At 38.6% G+C, this 23,353-nt stretch overlaps 1 protein-coding gene across 4 annotated transcripts in view; it reads right to left on the bottom strand.

Annotated features, from left to right (window-relative positions):
- The window catches only part of PCSK5 (proprotein convertase subtilisin/kexin type 5), a 466,549-nt gene that overhangs the window by 276,353 nt on the left and 166,843 nt on the right, over window positions 1-23,353 (bottom strand). For all 4 annotated transcript variants that reach the window (XM_053575543.1, XM_053575548.1, XM_053575551.1 and 1 more), the window contains exons 6-7: window positions 22,726-22,814; window positions 18,615-18,787 (exon numbers count right to left, since the gene is read on the bottom strand). In XM_053575543.1, the coding sequence (XP_053431518.1) occupies window positions 18,615-18,787; window positions 22,726-22,814 (262 nt within the window). The remainder of the gene's footprint in view (window positions 1-18,614; window positions 18,788-22,725; window positions 22,815-23,353) is intronic.

Here is a 23,353-nt window from a genome sequence, read left to right as displayed (position 1 = left end):
TAGAATATTTATGACATGATTTGCATGGACCTGAATGCAAATTTCTTTTTGTCCTTGAACTTGGAAAAATGCAGTATGATTACACAGGAATGGGAAAAATCCATGGAGAGAGAGGGCCATGAATTTCCGGTTGCCGTGGCTGTAGATAGCTGGGCCAGATTTACCACCCCCCAGTTTCCCATCAGAATATTCATGAAACAACAAAGGATACAAAAATCACCAAGCCATCATAAACTAAGAATCTTGTTTAATACTCTGTCAGTCTCTAGGAGGAATTACGCCTCACTGTGGTGTGAGTGATCAGACTGAGAAGCCCTGGTGCTGACTCCTACATAGAGCCCAGAGACAGAATGATAGAGAAGGAAGGATGTTCCCATCTCTCGTCAATGGGCCTGGGCTGACAGGACAACAGAGCACATGAGATGGCACACCCACCTGGTTAAACAGCACTGTAACAGATGATAAAGAATCACGAAGCAGGGAAAAGGCACAAAAGCTACAATCACGTGTGTAGAGTCATTCCCAAGTTCTGAGATACACCAAAATCAAGAAACATAAAATCCTTACGGACAGAAACAAAGGAAGCCACCCCCACCCCCAGCAACACCCATAAGCTGAGCAAGTTGAAACCCCATGGGTGAATCAGAAAGGATGCTGTCGTTGCTTGGAAGAGAAATAATGGACCGTACCACAATGTATCTCAAAACTTTCCCAGTGACCTATATATCTATGTAAAATTATGACTGTGTGACTATGTATAAAATTCAATTAAAAGATCTTTTAAAAATACTTTAACTTTAAAGAGTATTTAATAGAATATTCAGGAAGTATATTTGTGTTCATGATGTAGTTACAAATGGTAGGCAGAATGTGAAATAAATACATCATACAGTATGATCTCAGTTTAGGAAAAACGTGTGTACACACACACAAAAAAAGCTTTTTTTTTTCTTTTTTTTTGAGACAGATGCTGTGGCGTCATAGCTCACAGCAACCTCAGACTCTTGGGCTTGAGCAGTCCTCTTGCCTCAGCCTTCCAATAGCTGGGACTATAGGCAGCTGCCACTACACCTGACCAGTTTTTCTATTTTTAGTAGAGACAGGGTCTTGCTCTTGCTCAAGCTGATCTCAATCTCCTCAACACAAGCAATCCACCCACCTTGGCCTCCCACAGTGCTAGGATTACAGGCTTGAGCCACTGTGACGGGCAGAAAGAACTTTTATTTTCTTTTTTATATCAACCTTCTATGACCATGTACTACTTATAAAAGTAGAAACACACACATTAATCCCTCTATTACGAGGAAAAATACAAGGCCAGTTCTTAAGAGATAATTTTTTTATGTCAGGATCAAAAGAGGTTTTACCCATCGAAGGTCCACTGTGTACTAAAAACAACAAAGCAAACATTATTCTGCACAATCCGAGCCAGGATTAACATCCTCTCACAGATGAGCAAACTGGGTCTCAGAGATGCTCACTCATTCCAGAGCTAGACCGAAATCTCTAGGTGCCAAAGCCTGAGCTATTAACCTTTGGGCAAGAAGAGGGCTAGTGGTTATTTATTTATTTTTTCAGCCAAATCTCCTGTGCCTTCATTGAAACTTGGTATAAGGATCTAAAAGCAGACCAGCCCCCAAGGCCTTTCTAGATTTGGTAATAGAATTAGAGCTGATCAAGAAAGGATGAGTCCTGAGTGTCCTCATGGGGTGGGCTTTATGTTATGACCCCAAATTCGCCTGGAAATTACAAACAGAGAGGGGCTCCCCCTAAGAAGTATGAAGACAAGTCATTCTTTTCCACCAACACCCACAGGTGACACCACTAGGAGGACGATGACACTGCCCAGGGATCCTCTGGGGATCCACTGTGTTGGGAGAGCCATGGGTTAAGAGAATAGCAGGTGTTGCTACTCCCCAAAGATGTCCCTTCAAGACAAAGGCAACGTCTTAAACAGATGATTCGAGGGAATTATTTTACTGAGCATGATGAAGAGAAACCCCAAAGGACAGTGTGGGGTCAATAACTACTCTCGGGCTTGAAGTGGCACGGGGAGACGGGAATTACTGGAGCTGAGACAGATGGGCAAACAGGAAAACACAACTTAGGCAAGGGATACCTTAATCACGGCCATGCAGGGAGGGTGGCAGGTGCACATGAACTGAGCCCCCAATTCCTCCCTCCAACAATCCTATTTCTTGCCAGTGGACCCCACTGGTGAAACCCCACCAGAAGCCAGTGGACATGGGAAACACAGGGCATAGAGATCAGTGTCCCTGCATACAGAGCTCAAAGAGAGAGGATCTTAAATAGGAGACATTCAGAACAGTCCTTAGAGGATGCTAAGGACTGAGTTGTGTTCCCCCCCAATTCACAGACTGAAGCCCTAAAAGCCCATGTGACCGTGTTTGGAGACAGGGTTTTTAAGGAGGTAATTAAGGTTAGATGAAGCTATGATCCAATAGGACTGGTGTCCACAGGAAAAGCGGACGGGACGAGCGCTCTCTTTCCTGTGTGTGGGCACAGAGGGAGTCCACAGGAGGACTCAGTAAGGTGGCGACTGCACGCTGGGCAGAGGTTTCACCAGGATCCAGCTCTGCTGGCATCCTGTTCTAAAATTTCCAGCCTCCCAGCCTCTAGAACTTCAAGAAAATAAATTGGGTTGTTTAAGCTATCCAGCCAGTGGCAGTTTGTTATGACAGCCCCAGCCACCTAATACGGGGAGACAGGAGGGGCTTAGCACAGCCTGCCCGCCATGGGAGTCTGTGTGCTCTGCCACAGAGTGCATGGAGGCTGCCATCACTCCATCCGAGAGGCAGACTGACCTTTCTGCTTGTGTGTATGGTTCATGATTAACGTTCCAGGAATAAACAGACTGAATTTGTGGGCTGAAAGTGCCATACAGACAGCTGCTAAAGATCTATGGGGTTAATCTGAAACAATTAGCAATTCAAAGATTTATTTACAACAGATGCATAGGAGGTTTTCATTACTGTGAAACATCCAGAAACCAAAACATATGCGGGGGGAAAATATGGACATTTCTCCAGAATACAAAGAAATTGAAGAATTAAATGTTAATGAGAGTGGGGTGCAGGCAGTTGAGAAGCTGGGCAGGGTACTAAAAAGAGAAAAGACTCTTGAGGCAAACATTTGTAGGAAAAGTAGGAAATAATGACATTTTTTTAGCTTGGTGAATATCATGACTGTCATTGGTTATTTAAATATGACTTTGTATGGCAAAAATGTCCCTTCAGCTTGAGTGCTAAGTTAAAAGTCAGTAAATTTAAGGAAAAATATATTCCAAAATCCAGCCAGGATCCATTCGACTAAAGTGTAAATACTCTTGGTGCACCCACATGTGTACGTGTTTTCTCCTCATGTACGCTCTACAAAGATCAATTTATATTATCCCGCAAGCATTAGGATAAAAGGGTAGAAAGCAAGTCGACTTGCTTGTGGCTCAGGAGGTTAGAAAGGGCCACTTTATGCTGGATTACCAATTAAATCAACCCCTCCCACCCATCCCCCGCCCTACCCCCCACCCCCCGAGCTAGCCTTCCAGAGCTGTAGAGTATGATGAAATGGAATTTCTTTCTTTAAAGTGGTGTGATTATTTTTTAGCCAGGGCAGTTAGGTTTTATTTGGTATTTTAGCATGACATTGTTCTACATTTCTTAGAAAGTATTCTTAAAGGGCCACGAATAAATCAGAAGTTTCTCGTGCTATCAGAAGGAAGAAAGATAATAACATATATTAATATATGCCTAGAAACTGTGCTAGACACTTTGGTTTATCAGTTAATTTAGAGCAACATCAGCAAGATGGGTAGTGTTACATGGATTTTTACAGATTAGAAAACTGAGAAATATTAAGTAATATGTCCAGTATAATAGGAATAGACATGGTGGAGACAAGAGGGAGAAACCTCAGATCTGATCAGAGCACACGAATCTCTGTATGTTGGAGATTGTGCAGAGAAGCACAATAAAACTACAGTAAAGCCTCCGTAAGTTGACCACCCAAGGGACTGTACCAAACTGGCCGACACAAGGAGGTGGTCAACACAACAACTAGACCTGCTGTACTGACACATACATGTGGTGCACGTCTGGTCTATGAAAATTAGGTCACGTTAAGGAGGTGGTCAATGTAGGCAGGGATCAACTCTGGAGGTCCTACTACTAAGGAACTTTCATTTATTGGTAATATTTTCTAAGTACACCCTCAATACCCAACTTAGCAAAGCTCCTTGCCATTCCTCTCCTAATCTCTCACTGAGAAGAGCACAGTCCTATCTGCAACCTCTTCCATATACCAGAATGACTCCATATTCCATGGATAAAAGGGCTTCTAGGGGAAAAGGGAACTGACTGGGGAGAGACAAAGATTCCTACCCATAATGACTCAGTAGCTGAGATAATGAAGAGTGAACTCTTCCTCTGCTCAAGGACATTCTGACAAGTGTTTCCAAAATAAATCTTATTTCTTCACAGAGCAGGATTCATTGAAAAAACAAAAAACAGATCCAGTGTAGAAATACGACGTAAAGGCAAAAAGAAAGCACAACACCCCCCAAACAAAAACAAAACAATACAAAAGAACCTTGAAAAATAATTGCTTTTTAATTATTGTTTTTTGTGACACAAACCATTTGTTTCAAAATGCTAAAAATGTACTGCTTCTTTAAGCAGTTTTTTGTTGTTGTTGCTGTTGTTGCAGTTTTGCTGGGGCCGGGTTTGAACCCACAACCCTCAGTATATGGGGCCGGTGCCCCACTCATTGAGCCACAGGCACTGCCCTTCTTTAAGCAATTTTAATAACTTTTGATTCATTATTATCAACAATATAAATGATTCACATAAACCATAAAGGTGACCTGAAAAGCAAAGGGAATAGAAATATAGTTGATAATTGAAAACTAATCAGGAGCAGATGGCCACACCATTGCCAGGGCCTTGGAGACTTAGACTGGTGCAGCTTGTTGGGAGAAAGCTTTGTCTGCACACAGAAAATGTAGACATAGTATAGATGCAACACGGCATCTTTGGGATGAGCTTACTAAAGCCTGAGACTTGTTTCGTTAGTCATTTCATTTGAGTAAGATGTGGCTGAGGGGAGGGAAATTAATTACACAAAACTGAATTAGACTCAGGGAATAAAGTGTGCCAATCCCTGCAAAAATCTCCAAGGACTCAAATGAGACAGACATGAGATGTTTTGTCTAATGTAAAGAGTATACAGGTTTGGCAGGATTCTGTTTCTGCTTTCAGAATATTTCACTGGTGTGCTCTCAGAATAACTAAGATAAATGGAGGAACTACTTTCTGTATTTTGAAACCAAGCTGTCATTAATTATGGTTTATTGACTTGGTGACTCGAGTGTAGCAAACAGTTCAGTCGTTCCACTTGTTTCCAAACATAAATTCTTGGATTGAATGTGTTTACCAATGGAAATCAACAGCTCCCCAAAGATGATTGCAACAGCTCACCAACAATCAAATGAGTGTCCTCCATCAACTCCTGCTGGCCAGGGCCTCCCTCAGCCCCATTCCTGCTCCTACTACTGGTCTTAATCTTTACCCATCTGCTTCAGACTATCAGCTGCCAGAGCTGCCCATGCAGGCCTAAGTTAGAAGAACAGTCTAACCCTCCACCAACTGACTTCCAAAAAATACTCTAGGGACAGTCTTCTCCATTCTCATCCTGGTAAAGGACGATTGACGAGAAAGATGGAAAATACCAATGCAGTTAATTTCTACTTCTCCAGGGGAAGATGGAGCAAAGAACGTTTTTATGAATAGTTACCTACTTCTCTTCATTTCTGCCTTCCTAGCATTTCTCATGTGACATGACTTCATCACCGCCACTCCCTCCCTATCTCAATCTCATCCATCTTCTCAGCTCCATGCTGGGTACCCTGTATTCTAATTTCCTATGTACACAATAAGCCACTAGGCCAAGTATATGAATTGATTTTTTTATGTTCCTTTTACTTTTTAATAACACACTGGAAATATTAGATGCAGTTATTAGCAACTATTAATTTTACCATTCACAAATGAAAATCGATTTTACATGCTTCCTGAGCACACCAGATGCAGTTGACTTTGCTTTTAAAAGAACAGAGAGCCCAATAATAATTATGGGGATAGCTGCTGGTGACAACTGCTATGAGCATTTTGGTAAAATGACAAAATTTGAAATGCCATTTATAACCTACCTTAGGGTCTCTTCACAATATTGCTCATGGTCTAGTCCATGAAGGGACAGCACATTGCATTCAATCTAGAGAGCCTAACGGTGACTTCAGGTCAGTTTTCTAAACCCCTGGAGATGGCGAGTAAAGTAGTAAAGGCTAGTACAAAGAGTAATTAATCACAGCTGCAAATACACAACTCCCCTATATTCAGGTTCCTGATAATTAGCTAATTTTATGTGTATCGTGTGAATAGAAAGAAAAAAATCAAGCTATTTATTCATCATTACCTGCTAGAATATAAATTCAGTAGAACATCAACTCTCTACAGGCTTAACAGAATCAATCTCATTATCAGAGATGCCCTTTCTTCAGGAAGGTTGACACTGAGGGCTCACACACTTAACAGAGTTTCTTAATTCATCACAAAAGTGCACAAGTGTGACCCTTGGCTCCTAACAACAGTTATCATAACACTGTAGAGTTCTTTTTTCCTTTGTTTATCTTTAAAATACAACCAGACAAAAATCAGTATTTTATGGACAGAAGAATATCTACGAAGAAATAAAAACTAAGTGTTTACTAATAGAAAAAACATGTTTTTAAGCCAAAAATTTTATTTCAATTAACCTTTAGCTGTTCTTTATATTCAGGAACTTCAAATAATAAAAATTTGGAGGTGAATTATGTATTAGGGACAGTATGTAAAGCTGGACGCATCAGAAGTTCATTAGGTTAAATGTTAAATTTTCTCCACAAGGAAACTAAGGAAATGAAATGAAAGTAGCAGAGCTGATTAGAGGCAGGGCTGGGACTGACACACATCCAGTCTCACTTTGTCCGATGCTCCCTCCACTGACTGGTAGTGACACTGGGTGTTCCTAAAAATACTGAACGATATGGTTTAGGAAAACACATTTAATGATGGTGGATTAGAGAAAATTTAAAAACCCAATAACAACCTCCCCTTCTGCCTTATTTCATTTGCCAAATCAACAATTCCCAAATAATTGTCTGCTTTTCACAGTCTATTGATGGTCCATTCATATTGTTCAATCCCTGGTCTTCTCTCAGACCTCATCTGACTCACAGAAGCCTGAGGTTGTTATTTACTTATGGCCATTCCCACAGTCTTCCTTGCTTTGAGCCCCACACAGGTTGTTTTCCCACAGTGTGAGAATGGCTAACGCTAGCTGAAGGAAGGAGGGGCATGCAGGCTAGGTTCAATTCTTCATTGCAAGCAGCTGAAAAAGTAAACGTGCATCTCATAGGCTCTCTGAAAGAATCACAATCCCCAATGCACAGCACCACACAGCTGTTCTAGGTGCATCCACCATCCCAGCATTCTCAGTTTTTGGAAAAGAAAAGGCATTCTAACACCTGCCAAAAGTTTCTAGATCTTGGGTCGTCCCAGAGCAAAGGCAAAATCATGCTCAGACTTTTAGAACAGCCAGGTTTATGAAACTGAGATGGATACTTCCAGTATTAACATTAATTAACAATGTGGAAAGTCTCAGAAGTATGCATCACCTTGAAATGTACACTGAAGGGGTAAAATGTGCAGGATTCTTTTCACAGAGAATAAAAGCATTTATTATCAACAGGGGTATGAAAGGAATTCACTGTAAATGTTTGGAAAGGCACTTGGAAAGGAGGACAGAGGGATATTCCAGCAATAATGAAAAGCTCATACTCTTCTCAAGTCAGCTCCAGAATACAAAACTCCTCCCTGCGAACTGGTTCCAACAGCAGCTCAAGCCCCTCTCTCAAGCCCAGCGTGGGGCTTGAATGGAGTCATGCATTTCTACTGCTTGCAGCAGGAACCTTGACCTTACATGCAGTAGCTCCTGACTTTTCTGAAACAGAGAAAATCAGCCCTCTCCATTTTTACCCATAAACACAATCTGGTCTTAAATGAAAATAAATTCTACGTGAGAAAAAATTAAATCTGGCATTAGTCTCATAATATTTACAAGCCTCTGTGTTGACTATTCCAGGGTCCTTAGAGATGCACCCAGCGTGGGCCTTCCATTAAGGAGAAGCCCAAATGCGGGGCTGCCCATGTGTGATCTCATTCAGCCTTCACAATGGCCACACAAAGCAAGTTTTATCACAGCCTTTTCTCAGGGAAATAGCAGCTCTGGTAACTTGTCTCAGGCCAAATAGCCAGAGAGTAACCAAACTGAGCAAGGCTGGTAATCTCTACCCCATCCTGGGGCTCATCCAAGAGAACGGACAGTATAGCGAAGTTCAGGATGTGCCAAATCAGTCGCCTGGATAGTACATTCTCTGGAAATTCAGAGAAAAGAGAGATCTTTGTCCCAGCGTTCGCTTTCATGAACACAATTCAGCTACTGTTGACTGAAAGCTGAGTGTGCACGGATGGGCCTGCATGACTCACTCGACAGGAGCAGATGTCACACAGAGCTTGGTGGCAGAGAGCACCACAGTCGTGTTTCTTGCTGGCTAGGCTCTCTAACTCTGGCAAGTCTTAGTTCACAAATCAATAAAGTGGGGGAGCCTGTGAGGAGCACCCCAATGCCTAATTCAATCGGCTGTCAGAGTTAGGATTATAACAGTGTCCACAACTTGAACATTAGGTTTGATTGTATTTATCAAACATGAAATGAGGAAGGTAGGCTCAAGTTCAGTGAGAAAAAATCTGCTGTACAAGTCATATGTACTTTTTAAAAAAAAATTATTATTATTGTTTGGGATTCACTGAGGGTACAAAGAAGAATCATTACACTGATTGCATTTGTTAGATAAAGTCCCTCGTATAGCTGTGTCCTGCCCCTAAGAGGTGTGGCATACATCATGACCCCCGTCGTCCTCCCTCTTCCTCTCCCCCTACTTGCTCACTTTCAAATCATTGGACATTATCAACCAGGCTCAACTGATCCTTGTTGATTACATATATAGTGGCCTTTCTTTTCCAATTACTGTCACATTATCTTGAAGGAAATTGATTTGTCTGTTCTCCCTCTCAGCTGTCTTTCAAATCTATGGTTAGAATCACAGCAACTCAGGACTGGTATGAACCTTTTCTTGATCCCATTCAACCCCTATATGATTTTGACTCTTCCCTTAGCAGGGACCACCCAGCCTATGCTAGAACACTCCTATGAGAAGAAATCACTTACTCCCTGGGTCCCCCAGTAGTCACTATAAAGACAGCAAAACAAACCCAAAGAAAAAGAGAGATTGTTAATTGATATCTGGTTAACCCCAGGGTAGAAGAGTCTAACAGATTTAGATTGGGATCTGCAAAAGTTAAACTATGCATAGAGTCAGGAAGGAATCTCTAAGCTAAAACTGAAAGCAAGGTGACAATACATCTTTGAAAGTTGCACCTACACAAGGCTAGAATAGATTTCTGCTCCTCCCCACAAAAATGCTCCAAAATTCACATTAATATAGTAATGTCAATTTGATACTTAGGTTTCAGAAAATTTTGTGACAATTATATAATGTGAATCCAAATATGTTTTTAACAAATATACACTTTTTTATTTTCCAAAGATATTATACCAGGTACACTTAGCAAGTCACTTCTTAGCTTTGTTAATGTTCTAACAAAGAACATTAAAATACACAGAGTTTTACCAGGATATAATTAAATCTGGAGGGAGGATTTTTAAAGTAAACCCTAGTTACAGTCAATTTTCATTAAGTGGAACCAATTTTTAAATAAGCTCCCTTTTCTATCTTTACTTAAGCATATATCATTCCAAAGTTTTACAACATTTGCCAACTAATTTAACAGCAATCTGTCATTTATTAAAATGCAAACTGGTACCAATCCTGTTACAGCTGGATGCTTATCCGATAAAAAGCATATCCCTCTTGGGTGGTATTTGCTAATTTTGTTATGATTATTATTACTGCTTTTATTATATAAGTTCATTATACCTCTTCACTCCCCTCCTGGTAAACATATGTCTTTCATTTAGGGGTGGAGGACGTGTGTGTACATGTGTGTATATATAAGAGCAACGTATGAGTGTAAAGGAACCTTGTGCTTTCAGAAACTACTTCAAATATCCAGTTTCAAAATCTGGTGAAATAAAAAGGCAATTGAGGAGGAGAAGGGAAAACAGTAATCAGAGTCTTCGTAAGAGACCGAACAGTCAGACATATGCCAATAAATGTCCATCAACTGTCTTGGTTTCCATCTGGACTCCTGAATACAATAGCATGAGAATGGGCTAATGGCCACTGTTCCAGCAGAGGGACTGAGGGCCAATGATGTTGATTTCGTTGATTCTTCTTGCCTATCCTTGATAGTGACTCTGTTCTGTTGTAAATTTACGCTTTAATTGGTATTTCAAAAGCTGAAGAAACAAACGAACAAAAAAACCCCACCTAAACTTGAAAGTGCACTGGTAGATAAAATGACAAAGCAAATTTCATGAGCTGTACCCCTAAAATATCTATAAGGAACCGCATAATTTCTCCAGAAGAAAGAGACTATGGAAAATGCCAAACCAGTGCTTGGTACATAGTGGGTACTTAAGAAACATTTCTTGAGTAAGATAATCAGGGAAGTACTGATAACCTTAATAAAGGCCTTTCTGATTACTGGCAAGATTCCATTTCAAGTTTTTTATTGTTTTTCTAAAGAATGTGATTAAGCACACTGTCAAGAACTTGTGAAATGCTGTCCATGCGTTAGACACCTGCTGATGAATGTCAATTGTACCAGCTCTTATTAAAGTTTAATAGTCCAAATGGGGCAAAGATGACTCCAAGGCAACTAGACTGCACTACAGTAAATGTTGTTATTGTGTGCTGCCGATTCTGCCTCAGCTTAGCAGATTCTGTAAACTGAAGGGACTTTGGGAGTTTGCTTGCATTTTACTTAGAACATTTATTCATCATTATACAGTGAGTTTCCCCAAGACAAGGGCTGAGTGTTATTCATCCTTCCCACCACTTAGCAAAGTGCCTGGAATATCACAACCACCCAGTGAGTATCCTCTGCATGCAATCAGGAATAAATGAATGAATGAATAACAAACCTGTCAAAGAAAACTTTAGGCTCTTAGCTTCTTATTTTGACAACAAACCTGGGGTCAGCTATATTGAAAACATTGCCAACTGACTCACTTATTTTATAAAATCATTTTCCTATTTGGGATTTACTGAGAAGATAAGCCAAGCATGTCCCCTGAGGGAACTCTTTGCCAGCCACACCAAGGAGCCAGGCCAAAGGCTCCCCATGGTAAATAGAACCATGTCAGTTTGTATGAGACAAATCTTTAAATTGTCTTTTCCTAAGATGGCATGTCGAATTTCAATTGTGAGATCCCTGAAAAAATTGTTTGTTCTGCTAAGAAGCCTGAAATGCTTTTGGTCAGGCAGGGGGAGTAGTGAGTGAAGAGTTTTAAAAAGAAAAAAAATGGCAAGATTTGCACATAAAAATACTTCTTTGACTGCAGGGCTCGTGCAGAATTGAAAGTTGAAGCTTAAGCTGGAAAGTTTTGGAAATATGCTATTAGAGCGGACATCTGTATGACAGACGTCTGTTCTAATTGTGAGGAAAAGAGGGCAGACTCTGTGGACTTCTAGGAAATATACAGGCAAGACTTATTAGATGACTGTGATAAGGAAAGGAAAAAAAATCACAGGTTTTAGAAAGGGAGACTGGGTGAATGGTGGTGTCCTCAATAAGAAAAGTAAGACATAAATACTGGTAAAAATTGACTTAACCACTAAAATTCAAACATTCTGACTCCAAAGGTCTAATGAGTTTAGAAGAATTTTCATAAAATACTTCCAGATTTTAAAATAAAATAAAATTTAAAAGCAACTCGAAAGTTGATAAAAACAAAAGCTTTTATGTGACTAAAGCTGAGAACCTTGGTAAGTTAAATGCAGGACTTCTCGGAGCCTTCACTGTGCTTTAAAAATCTTTAAAATGTTTCTGAAGTGTCTATGACAACAAATCCCCCCATCTCCAACCTCTTTTGTTTAGTACTTCACTAAATTAGTGACTGACGGAAAGTGCTTTAGAAAATATTCTCTTAGATATTTTCTACCACTTCTAAAAGCCATTTCCTAATAATAATCTCAAGATTATATAATTACCTTCCATAAAATCATTTAGCAAATATGAAATTGATTAAACCCAGAGATTTGGAACAATCAAGACTTTTATGTATTTAACATGATTAATCAGTATTTTGTTTTTATTAACTGTGCCCGTTTTCAGTGGTGATAATGATTAAGATTCATAACACAATTAGAGACTTTACATTGTTTCAGGAACTCTACTGAATATTTTACAGGCATTAATCATATAATCCTCATGACACTCCTATAAAGTAATCACTAGCATTTAGCTCCATTTTATAGAGAAACCAACTAATCATCAGAAAGGCTAATTAACTTGAACAATGTTTTAAAAAAGTATAAGAACTCACATTTTTCAACCAGAGAGCCTAACTCCAGAATCTGGGCACTTTAACCACCATTCTATAAAATGTATGTTTATAACTCATTTCTAGAATGCTAAGCAAAAACAATGCAAGTATGCAGCAAGGTGCCATGCAAGTCATTCATTCATTCATTCACTCATTCGTTCATTCATTCATTCATTCATTCATTCATTCACTCATTCATTCTTCACTAAATACCTGCTGAGTACCAGATACTGTTTTTGATACTTGGGGAACAGCAGAACAAACAGTTCAACTCTGGGTGTTTATGGAGGAGATGCCAATAAAATAAGTAGATAGAATGAAAAAAGGAGGGCTAATATTGCAAAGAAGGAGTTCTAGAAGGTTGGAGTGTGCTTGTGTTATACTGTGCAAAGGAAGAAACGGGCAGGACTCCCTGTGAGGACAAGTTAGATGAGAGCTCAGCAACATTTTGCACAGGAAGGTCTCTGTGACCTTGATGAAGCAGCTTCAATGGGTTGCTGAGGTGGAGTCCGGAAGCAGTGGCTTCAAGAGATAATTGGCAAAAAAAATAAAGAAATAAATAAGAGCTGATAGAGGGCAAGGATGAATAATGGTTTCATAGAATTTCATTCTAACGGGAAAAAGAAAAATGAGGCAGTATTAGAAAGAGATAAAACAAGAGAGTGTCTCCTCTCATTCTTTAAGATAGCAGGATTAACAGTATGAATACATGTTGATGGAAAGAATAGAGTTGAGAGAGAAATTTTGATATTAAAAGAAAAAAGAATGGCTTGAGATAGGTCTTTGATGGGATAAGAAGGGGTGAGGTCTGGTGAACAAGTGGAGAAGCAAGAGAGAAAGAATTAATTACAACAGCAACAGGGGAAAAATTAGAATATGTGGCCACAGAAAAAGGGGGAAGGTTAAATGTACTAAGTAAAATAGAAATGATATGAAACAGAATCCACTAGGTTTCATTGAGGCCCATGTTCTGACTTCCTTAGCTGTGTTAACTTTCTCTTTTTCCTCTCTATAAAACTGGGGTGAACACTACCTGTCTCATGACACTATTATGAAGATGAAAAATTATTATCTATGTGAGGGCGTAAGAGCGACTATAGTATAACAGGCCAAAATGTTCAATGTTGTTCATGCTGCTGTGATTATTATTATTACTAATTGTAGTCAGCTCACATTATATAATTCTAATTCTTGCATTTAATTTTATGCCTCCTTAGCATCCAATAAAATGCATTCCTTAGGAGAAAGAGCAAGTTGTCAACTGTGACATGGTTTGTTTAACATAGTTTCTCTAATGCAATTTTGGCACATTAATTCTAACGGGGCTGTAAATTGAATCAATTCTGATTTTGTTAAAGTCTTTGAAAACAGTGTTACATTTTATTGAGCCAAATGCTTATCTTATAGTAAGCAAATAAGGGAGTATTTGGAAATTCAATATTTGCTACATTTTTTGATTAGCAAGCAGAAGGAATGGGTGCAATCAATACTTGGACTCCCTGAACAAAATCTATTTATTTCTGCTGTGAAAATCTTGCTTCGTATTTGTACTTCTCTCTGCTGCTGCTTGATCTCTTTGGAGGTCTTGATGCTGCTGCCACCTTGGTCCAAGTTGCCCCTGGGCCCCTTCTATCTTCCACACTTGCCTGCTCATCCCTTACCCCACATACAGCCCACTGATACATTCCAGTGATCTGTTTAAACTTCCAGTGGCTTCCTGTCACAGAATAAAATGCAAATACCCTCCATCATTTAGAAAACCATTCTGGCTGGCCCCTGCCTGCCCTTCCAACCCATCTCTTGCTCTCTCTGTTGCCACTGTTTCCAATGCCCAAGCTAGTATTCTGTTCTGAGAATATACCAAAATATTTCCCACTTGGCGTTCCTTCTGCATAGAACATTACACACACACACACACGGTTTTACATTCCTGGCTTGTTATCATTTATGTCTCTGTTGAGATATCACCTCCTGGCAGCGGACCATCAGTTTAACTTCATTCATTACTTTTGCCCTCTGCTGAAACAGTCTTTTTCTTTGTTTGTTTGTTTTTTGAGTCACAGTCTCATTTTGTTGCCCTTGGTAAAGTGCCACGGCATTATAGCTCACAGCAACCTCAAACTCTTTGGCTCAAGTGATCCTCTTGCCTCAGTTTTTCATTTTTAGTAGAGACAAGGTCTCACTCTTGCTCAGGGTGGTCTCGAACTTATGAGCTCGAGCAATCCACCCTCCTTGGCCTCCCAGAGTGCTAGGGTTACAGAAATGGGCCACCATGCCCAGCCTGCTGACCTAAACTTGAATATTTCTTGGCTTATTGTCTTCTGAGACTTGTTGCTAGAATACAGAGAATTTTACGTATTACATAAAAAAAACTTCAATGTCTTTTCCTCCTCTTTATCTACAGTGTATAGAAAGTAAGGGCTCACTAAACTTAATAGGATAGATCAATAAATTCAAATTCCTACACTTGTTACATAGAATTTCATTAGCTGACTGAAGGAAATTATCTCATCAGTCATTTTTTTATTCCTTAAATCATTTATTCCTAATAAATCATGTATTTCTTTATTGTACTCTGTAATCTAACTCTGTATAAAGTTTTTATCTGATTATTTTCTATATATTTAATAATATGTATTATATAAAAATATAAATCAGAATAATCTCAAAGATTATCAAATTTACTCTCTCACTGGATACCTGGTAACACAGCAAGTAGTAAAAGGTTTTGTTTTCCTGGAAAAGATTACCTAATATGCTGCTTAAAAATATTAAATTATGTATTCATAGGTACTTAGAAAAACATCCTTTGGGAAAATATAAACTAAATTCAGAACTACAAACACAGATAACTGGAATGAATTTATATATCCAGAGGTTATCTCACTGAAATTGAAGACAAGCTTTTAGGGGCAAATGAAATTGAAAGCATGTACAGACATAGAAAGAACAAAATAAATGACACTACAGAGCTCAGAACGTCTGTGTTGACTTGAACCATACGATATTTAATCTATCCCAACAGGTAGCTCCATGGAATCGTCTAGAATTCTGAAGTTTGGAAATGGTATCGGAAAGAAGGTTGAGGGGCTAAGGACATATATAAACAGTTCTTTGGAAGGACATGATCTTTTCTCTGAAAGAAATAAAGTGTATTTATTACATTTCAGGTATAATGTTAATTACTTTACATGCATTTTTTACGTCTCATTTCATCTCTGTGAGTACTACCATCACCCTACCATAGATGGGAAAATGGAACCAGGGAGGTACCTAGATTATGTACGCTCACAGGACACAGCCCTAGACCAACCCGAAAGCCTATATATATTAAACACTTGAAAAGGTTATCCCATTGCCCTTATCACATGAAAAAGGGCCACCACTGTTTTTCCATATTTAGATGTACAATTCTAGGAGCCAGGAAATAATTTATTCTTTTTAGAAATAATTTCTTTTGTTACTAACTCAACTCTAAATGGTTTGTTTCAAAACTGAACTCCTTTTTTTTCCCCACAGGCTAAAACCCTAAAAGATTTTCAATGGACTATTAAAAAAACTCTATACTCCAAATGTTTTGAAACTAATAGATCAAATGAGTTCTGTCTTATGGGTTGCCCTGGAGGGAAACTCATGGCAGACTATTTGGTGAATACAGAAATGTACAGGGGTTTATGTTCCCCCTTTATCACGTTTATGTCCGTAAGAATATGGAAAGATGGGCAGCACCTGTGGCTCAAGGAGTAGGGTACTGGCCCCTTATACCAGGGGTGGTGGGTTCAAGCCCAGCCCTGGCCAAAAATTGCAGGAAAAAAAAGAATATGGAAAGATGTGTTCTATACTCTTAACAATGATTACCTAGTTGGGTGAAGAAATCTACTATTAATTTCATTTTTATACATTTTTGTGTATGATCTGTTATAAACAGCATAGCTTACTTTTGTAATTAATAATGTTACAGAATAAATTTTTTCCAAATGACTTATTTCTAAATATAATCTCCCTATATGTTTAAGTAGTTCCCCCAGATTGTTGTGTTCTAATCTCAATTCTTTTTTACTCTTCTTTCAACCAAAGCACCACATTTTTTTCTTTGTTTTACACACTAAGCTTCTGGTTAAGTTTTCCATTGAACAAAAGATTCCCCCAGCAAAAATAAATTTGAAAATCATTTTTTCATGTCTCATCTGATTCAGTGATGTGCCTGTTAGTCTGTTGGTCAAATCAGCTGTGGATCTGAGGCTTTAGGCATGTACATGCACAGTAATGAAGCCATGTGCATTATCAGAATATTTTCATATTAATGAGAAGTTCCAGATTGCTCTTTATTCTAACAGCCATATACACACAATTTGAAGATTAAATATGAATTTACTGACTTACTTAATTTGAATGCCTGTTCTATTGATAGCATAGAGAGAGAAAATAGTAATTTACAGTCTACTGTCTACAGTCTGGTATAAAATCACCAGATTACATAGTGTACATTCATTTGGTGTTAAGGTACCTTGAAAGGAAACTTCTAGGCAACGAGTTAAGCATCATCCTATGGCTTAGATGGGCTCTAATGTAGCTGAAAATTGACAGAGTTAGAAAAGTGAATGTCTTAATCAAACCTGAATTCTCATTTAGTTAGAAAGTGTCCGCTAAACAAGTATGTAATTTTCCCTCCAGTCTATTTCAGAATAACCAGGAGATGGCTTAGAATAGATCATTCTTCTATTAAAACCCTAACACCAATCCCACAAAGATATAGGAGAGTCATCATTGTTCTCACTCCAGCTGCAATGTTACATCAATCAACCAAATGTATTCTACTGTTTCAAATCTGGGCTGAATTTATATAAAAAAAACCTGTGGTCAGCATCATTTGAAGTAAGTAAAATTTGACCCAATAAACTTTTATTGAGTACTCACTAGAATTCAATGCACTGACGAGGTTTTGCAGAGTCCATAAAGATGTGTAGAGCACAGGTGCAGCCCTCTAAGACTTACAATTTAATGAGAAAGATATACCCAGAACTAACTCTGTTATAAGGCACCACATGCTTGACTCTATGGAATACCAGTAAGGATATAAAGCGTAAATAGAGACTGACTACAGTTAATTCTATTTGAGCAGGGAGAAGGCTTCTTGGGAAGAAGTAAACTTTTAGCTGAGGCTTAAAGGTCAAACAGAATTTGGTCAATAATGTGAGGGCTTGGGGTGGGGCATGGTACTATGGTGGAAGGAAAGCAGTGTGTGCTGGACGAGGTTAGGGTGAGATAAATGATGGCCTTCAATGAACATGACTGAAGGTATGCTCTAAATTACCCAAAGTCCATTGACAAGAAAGAGAAATGTATTGCTTTGGAGGAGGTCTCCTCCTTTTTATGACTATAAAAAATTAACACTTTGGTTTTTTATTCAGCTTAATTAAGACAGGATTTCTTAAGATTTGTAACTTGAAACAGACATTTGATTACACCAGGTTACACAATTAGTTTTGGGGGGAGAGTGGTCAGTGTTATTTTTAGTGCAATCAAGGAAGATAATGATGGATTAAGCTATCTGGTTAGAGAGATTGGGAGCCAGTATAAAAATACTGTCCTGGGACAGACCTAAGACTAGGGAGGCACTATACAAGGGAGGGGCCCAGAAGAACACCACCTGGAGAGAACAGATTATCTCCACTAAATCTCCAAGTTCTAAGAATTTACTTCTTTGAATGCAAGATTAACATACTAATGAATACATTTCCTTTGAATTAATCATCTCAGTACATAGTACACCTTCTCTTTAGAAGAAGCTGTCTAGCTCTTAGCTCGTTGGCAGAAGAGAAGTAACTCATGATTGCAAATGTCAACACTTCTTCCCATTAGCCTTGTGGCTGGCTCAGCCTAAGAGTTTCATCCATTCCTCTAGATTAAAGGACTGGAATCCCACAGATTCTTACACTAAGAATCATTACCCATCAACACAGTAGAGCCCAAGTGCTACTGAAACTTACCATTCTAACACCGTTTTCAAAGGCTTGCCGCGTGAGAGGAGCTGGTCCATCCACAGTTTTGCCATCATCATCTGGGCCCCAGCTGGCGCTGTATATGTGCACATGCTGGGGGTTGAAGCTCACTGATTTCGCTTCAACCATGTCTGTGACATCTCCATCCAGCATTCGTACTCCTGCAAAGCAGAAAGGAGAAAATAGCTCTTTATAAAGGCTTTACCACCTGATGCCCAAATAACCCAGCTGCAGGATTTCAAGGGGAGAGAATACTTTTGTCTGTTTGTTTTTGGAGACTAAATCTCACTCTGTTGTCTTGGCTAGAGTGCCATGGCCTCAGCCTAGCTCACAGCAACCTCAAACTCCTGGGTGTAAGGAATCCTCCTGCCTCGGCTTCTCTATTAGCTGGGATTTCAGATGCTCAATGCAACACCCAGTCAATTTTTCTATTTTTGGTAGTGATAGGGTCTCAGTTTTGCCCAGGCTGATCTCAAACTCCTGAGCGCAAGAGATCCTCCTGCCTTGGCCTCTCAGAATGCTAGGATCACTGGCAGAGAATACATTTTAAATCAATACATAAGTAAGCATATTTTCCCCAGTAAAAAAATAATGTATACTTGTGGACATTCTCTTAGGGAGAAAGGAAATTACATGGTTACAAAAAAAACAAAAATAAAACTTCCTTAAAAATCTTTTTTTATCTATTATTTTCTTTTTCCAAGGTTTCAGACCCTATAGTAGCCTCCACAAATTCCCTTCTTCTCATCTCTCTCTGAGCGAGTACTTGACAAAAAGACCCCTAAGCAACCCATCTTTCTTAAATTTATTTTCATTGAATAATTTGTGTTCATAATTGTTATAAAACATTCTAACATCTTATAACACTTGGAAAGCCTCCGAGTTGGGTTGGTCTCATTTCCGCGGTATTTAATATTATCCACTAATCTGTAAGATGGATGTGAAGTTAATATATTTCTTTTTAGCTAAGTTATTTGTAAGTCAAATAATAAATGAGCATGCTCTCTGTACATGTAACTCTTCAAATCATTCCCAAAGGCTTTCAGCAATGTTTAGGCATTAATCTTCATTTACGTATATTCCTATCAGAAAGATAGAAATTTATTACTAACCTTATTTTAGAAAAACAGAAACTCAGATATTTAGGAATAAATTATATGTCAAATGCCAGGTTTTCTTTTTTTACTTTCATTTTGGAGACTTGCAAAACAACAACAAAAAACATCTAATTGTTAAGTAAGCATACTGTTCTTTCAGCTTAAACTAAATACCACCAATGAAACACTGTATTATTTTAAAATTATATCATTATAGGCCAAATTTAATCCTTAGGAAAATCTTGTTATCCAGTAGGATTACAAGATTTTATTGGTTATCAATAAATGGAGATTAAATAATAAAACATCAAATCAGATAGCTTTAGGTACTATGAGGATTGAGGTGGTAATACTGGTTTACACCAAAAACCTTCTTGAAGAAACTGTCTTCTTTGTGCTTTAAAAAATGTTTAACCTTTAACTATAAAACTTCAAATAAAAATAGAAAGAATGAGCAAAAAATACCTACACAACCAGTACTCAACAACTGTTAACATTTTGCTACATTTTCTTAATCTAAAAATATAAACATTAGGTTGAACCATTTTAAATTCCATAACAGATATGACACTTCATCCTTTACTTTGTTTTTTACAAAAAATACGCATAAATCCTTACTATCACCTAGCACCCCAGTTAACACTGTATTTCTTCCAAGTATCTCTAAAGACATTGCATTTGGTTGTTATGATTCTTGACTGGCTTTTCCTCTAGGTTTTTTGAATTTTAAAGGATATGTATTTTAACAGGTGATATGAAGAATGAAGGCTGTGAACAAGTCCCATTAAAAATTATGGAATGGAAATTGCCCTTAGAAAATGTGTCAGTGGTTTGTTTTATGGGAGTAGAAGACCCAGCATAATATTTTGCACATACTGGGTCCTGAGTTTATTTTAATTTAATATGAATATTTAAAATTCATCTGCATGTACTTCAAACAAAGAAGAATGAACAAGCAAACTGAAATTAAAAATAAAAAAAAGAATTTATCTTGATCTCATGTGGGATCCAGCCATATATTTTCTCTAAGTGTCTAATACCAATTATTAAATGGTCCATTTCTCCCAAAAAAAAAAAAATTCATCTGCATGTTTTTTAGCAAAGAAAGATGAACAACCACATCTTCTTATTTTCTATTTAAAAGCATTCAATGAAATTATTTCATCAGTACAATGAGGTCTGCAATAATCACCATAATTGCCCAAAATAATCTTACCTGTGTGTCCAAATCCCAACAGGAGACTAAGACACTATACCTGAATTTGGTTTCTGTGTCATGCAACTTATATGAATCCCATGAAAAAAATGCTTGCCAAATCATATGGAGAGGGTACTACTAATTTTCTGAACAAAAATTCACACACAGAAATTTGATTTTGTCATGTTTAATGATAAAAGTCTGCTTCTTCGTCATCATTTAACTCCAAGCCTTCATGTCTTGGGTCTGGGGGTTAAACTTATAATTAAGAATGTTCTTGTTTTAAAACATTTTTGAGTCATTGCCATTCTTTTTTTTTTTTTTTTAACTAAGGTACTGTTAACTTAGGCCAGAGGTTTTCCTGTGAGTTCACAAGTTCATTCCTTCATTGCTTCAAGGTCAGTAAGAACACTGCGTTTGTGTTGAGTGTAACTATGAGGATCTGGGCTGTGTGTCTACATATATGAGAGGCAGCAGGAGGGCTCAGTGGGCAGCCACTGATTGGATTCTCTGGGGAAGAGCAAGGGCCTCCTGCGCCCTCATCATTCTTCAGGGAATTTCAGCTTCATCTCCTTTCCTCAGCTTCTCCATGTGCAATCCCTTTGACACATAGGTTCTCCCTGAGGGCGGCTAATTACTGGTCTTTCCACTCAGAGATTTCAGGGAGAAATAAAGAGAACGAAGAGGTCAAGTGTACTGTCCACTGACACTCAAAGTAGTTTCAGAAAACCTTTTCTAAGCTCTGTTATAAGCATATTATATACTCTAAATATTTCATGATACAGGACCTCTATATTTATACCCTTATCCTAGAAAAACTGTCATTTTTGTTTTTAGTTCCAACTCCCTGCTTACCACTTGGAAACAAATAGTGCTTTGGAGACAAAGGAGGTCAGCCTGGTTCCAGGAGCTTCATTCATCTTACGACATCTTTTAGAAGCCTAGGGAACACTGTCAGGCTAGGCATAACAACAGTCACAAGGCTCTATAAAATCCATTACAATGTTTTCTTCTCATTTGTGCGTGATTGTGGAACCAGGCTGTTACTTATGAAGATGATTACAAATGGGAAAGTTAGAGCATGCTTTCACAAATGCTTGGGTGTACACTGCTTTGGCCGAGTGCTTACAGTAAGCATATACATAGTGAGTTTGTGCGTGTGTGTGCATCTGTATAGATGTAATCTGAATCATTCATGAACACAATGTCATTACATTATGAGACCATGAACAAGAAGGTTTCACCATTTCCCACTTTGATTACAATTAAAAAGAACTATTTGTAAAGCCTAAGCAAAAGAAATACAAGCATTTTCTGCTTTCAGAAAATTTCAAAATTCTTCTTTCCACAGAGATATGGCCCGATGTTTATAGCATTAGTTTTTTTTTTGTTTTTTTTGGCCGGGGCTGGGTTTGAACCCACCACCTCTGCATATGGCATATGGGACCGCAGCCCTATAGCATTAGTTCTTTCTGACCCAGACACTGATTGTATAGTTTTGTTACAAATGTCAATGCCCATCTTCACTACTGGATAACATTTTTTCAAGCTTGTTTAAAAGAAAGTACTTGCAACACTTTGGGGGTACTGCTTTGAAAGTCTTTTTCAAAGATAACGATATATATCAGAAATCTTTAACTGTATTTCAACACATGTTAATATGGGCATTTTGCTAGGTGAACCTACCTGTTCAATAGGTGAACACTACTATGGCAAGATGGGCCTCATCGTTATTTTTCATTTTAAAAGGGTTCCAAGAGCCAGTTAGCGCTTTTCTATACCCACGTAAGTCTGTTTTCCATACCTCCGATCTTGGCGTTGAAAGCAATTCCGACCGTGCAGTGAGAGTTGTTTGCAGCGGCTGCCACTTCTCCAGCACAGCGGGTCCCATGCCTGCAGCAGAATACACACACTTTCTAAAGCAAGACACTCCATTCTCACAGACGCAAGGTGTCATTGCCACCACTCAGGCTTCAAAGTGGTGAAGAAGGGACCCAGCTGTGGCATTTCTGAAACTTCCTTTCCATGCAGCACTTTGCCTGTCCATGGCAAACTTTCAGCACTTGATTTTATTGTTTAATACATTCTGAATATGTTTATTCGTGAAATCTTGCTTTCTCAATCAGAAAGTCTCCTGATGGTGTGCCTTGTATCCTCCAAACCTCTATTGACCATATGGGGGTCATCAGCCACATGTGGCTTCTCATGGACTTGAAAGGTGGCTGGTGCAACCTCACTTTAATTTTAAATTTTATTGAATTGTAATTAAAAATAAAATTAAAAAAACAGCCAGGTGACTTTTGTATAGATTGCAGTCCCAGCTATGCGGGAGGCTAGGCAGGAGGATCACTAGAGCCTAGGAGTCTGAGGTTGCAGTGAGCTATGATGATGCCATTTACTCTACTCAGGGAGATAGAGTGAGACTCTGTCTC

Source organism: Nycticebus coucang, chromosome 2 (genome assembly GCF_027406575.1).
Source record: "Nycticebus coucang isolate mNycCou1 chromosome 2, mNycCou1.pri, whole genome shotgun sequence".
NCBI lineage: Eukaryota > Metazoa > Chordata > Mammalia > Primates > Lorisidae > Nycticebus > Nycticebus coucang.
The sequence above is the reverse complement of the archived record's forward strand: the minus strand, read 5'-3'. Positions and strand labels throughout refer to the sequence as shown.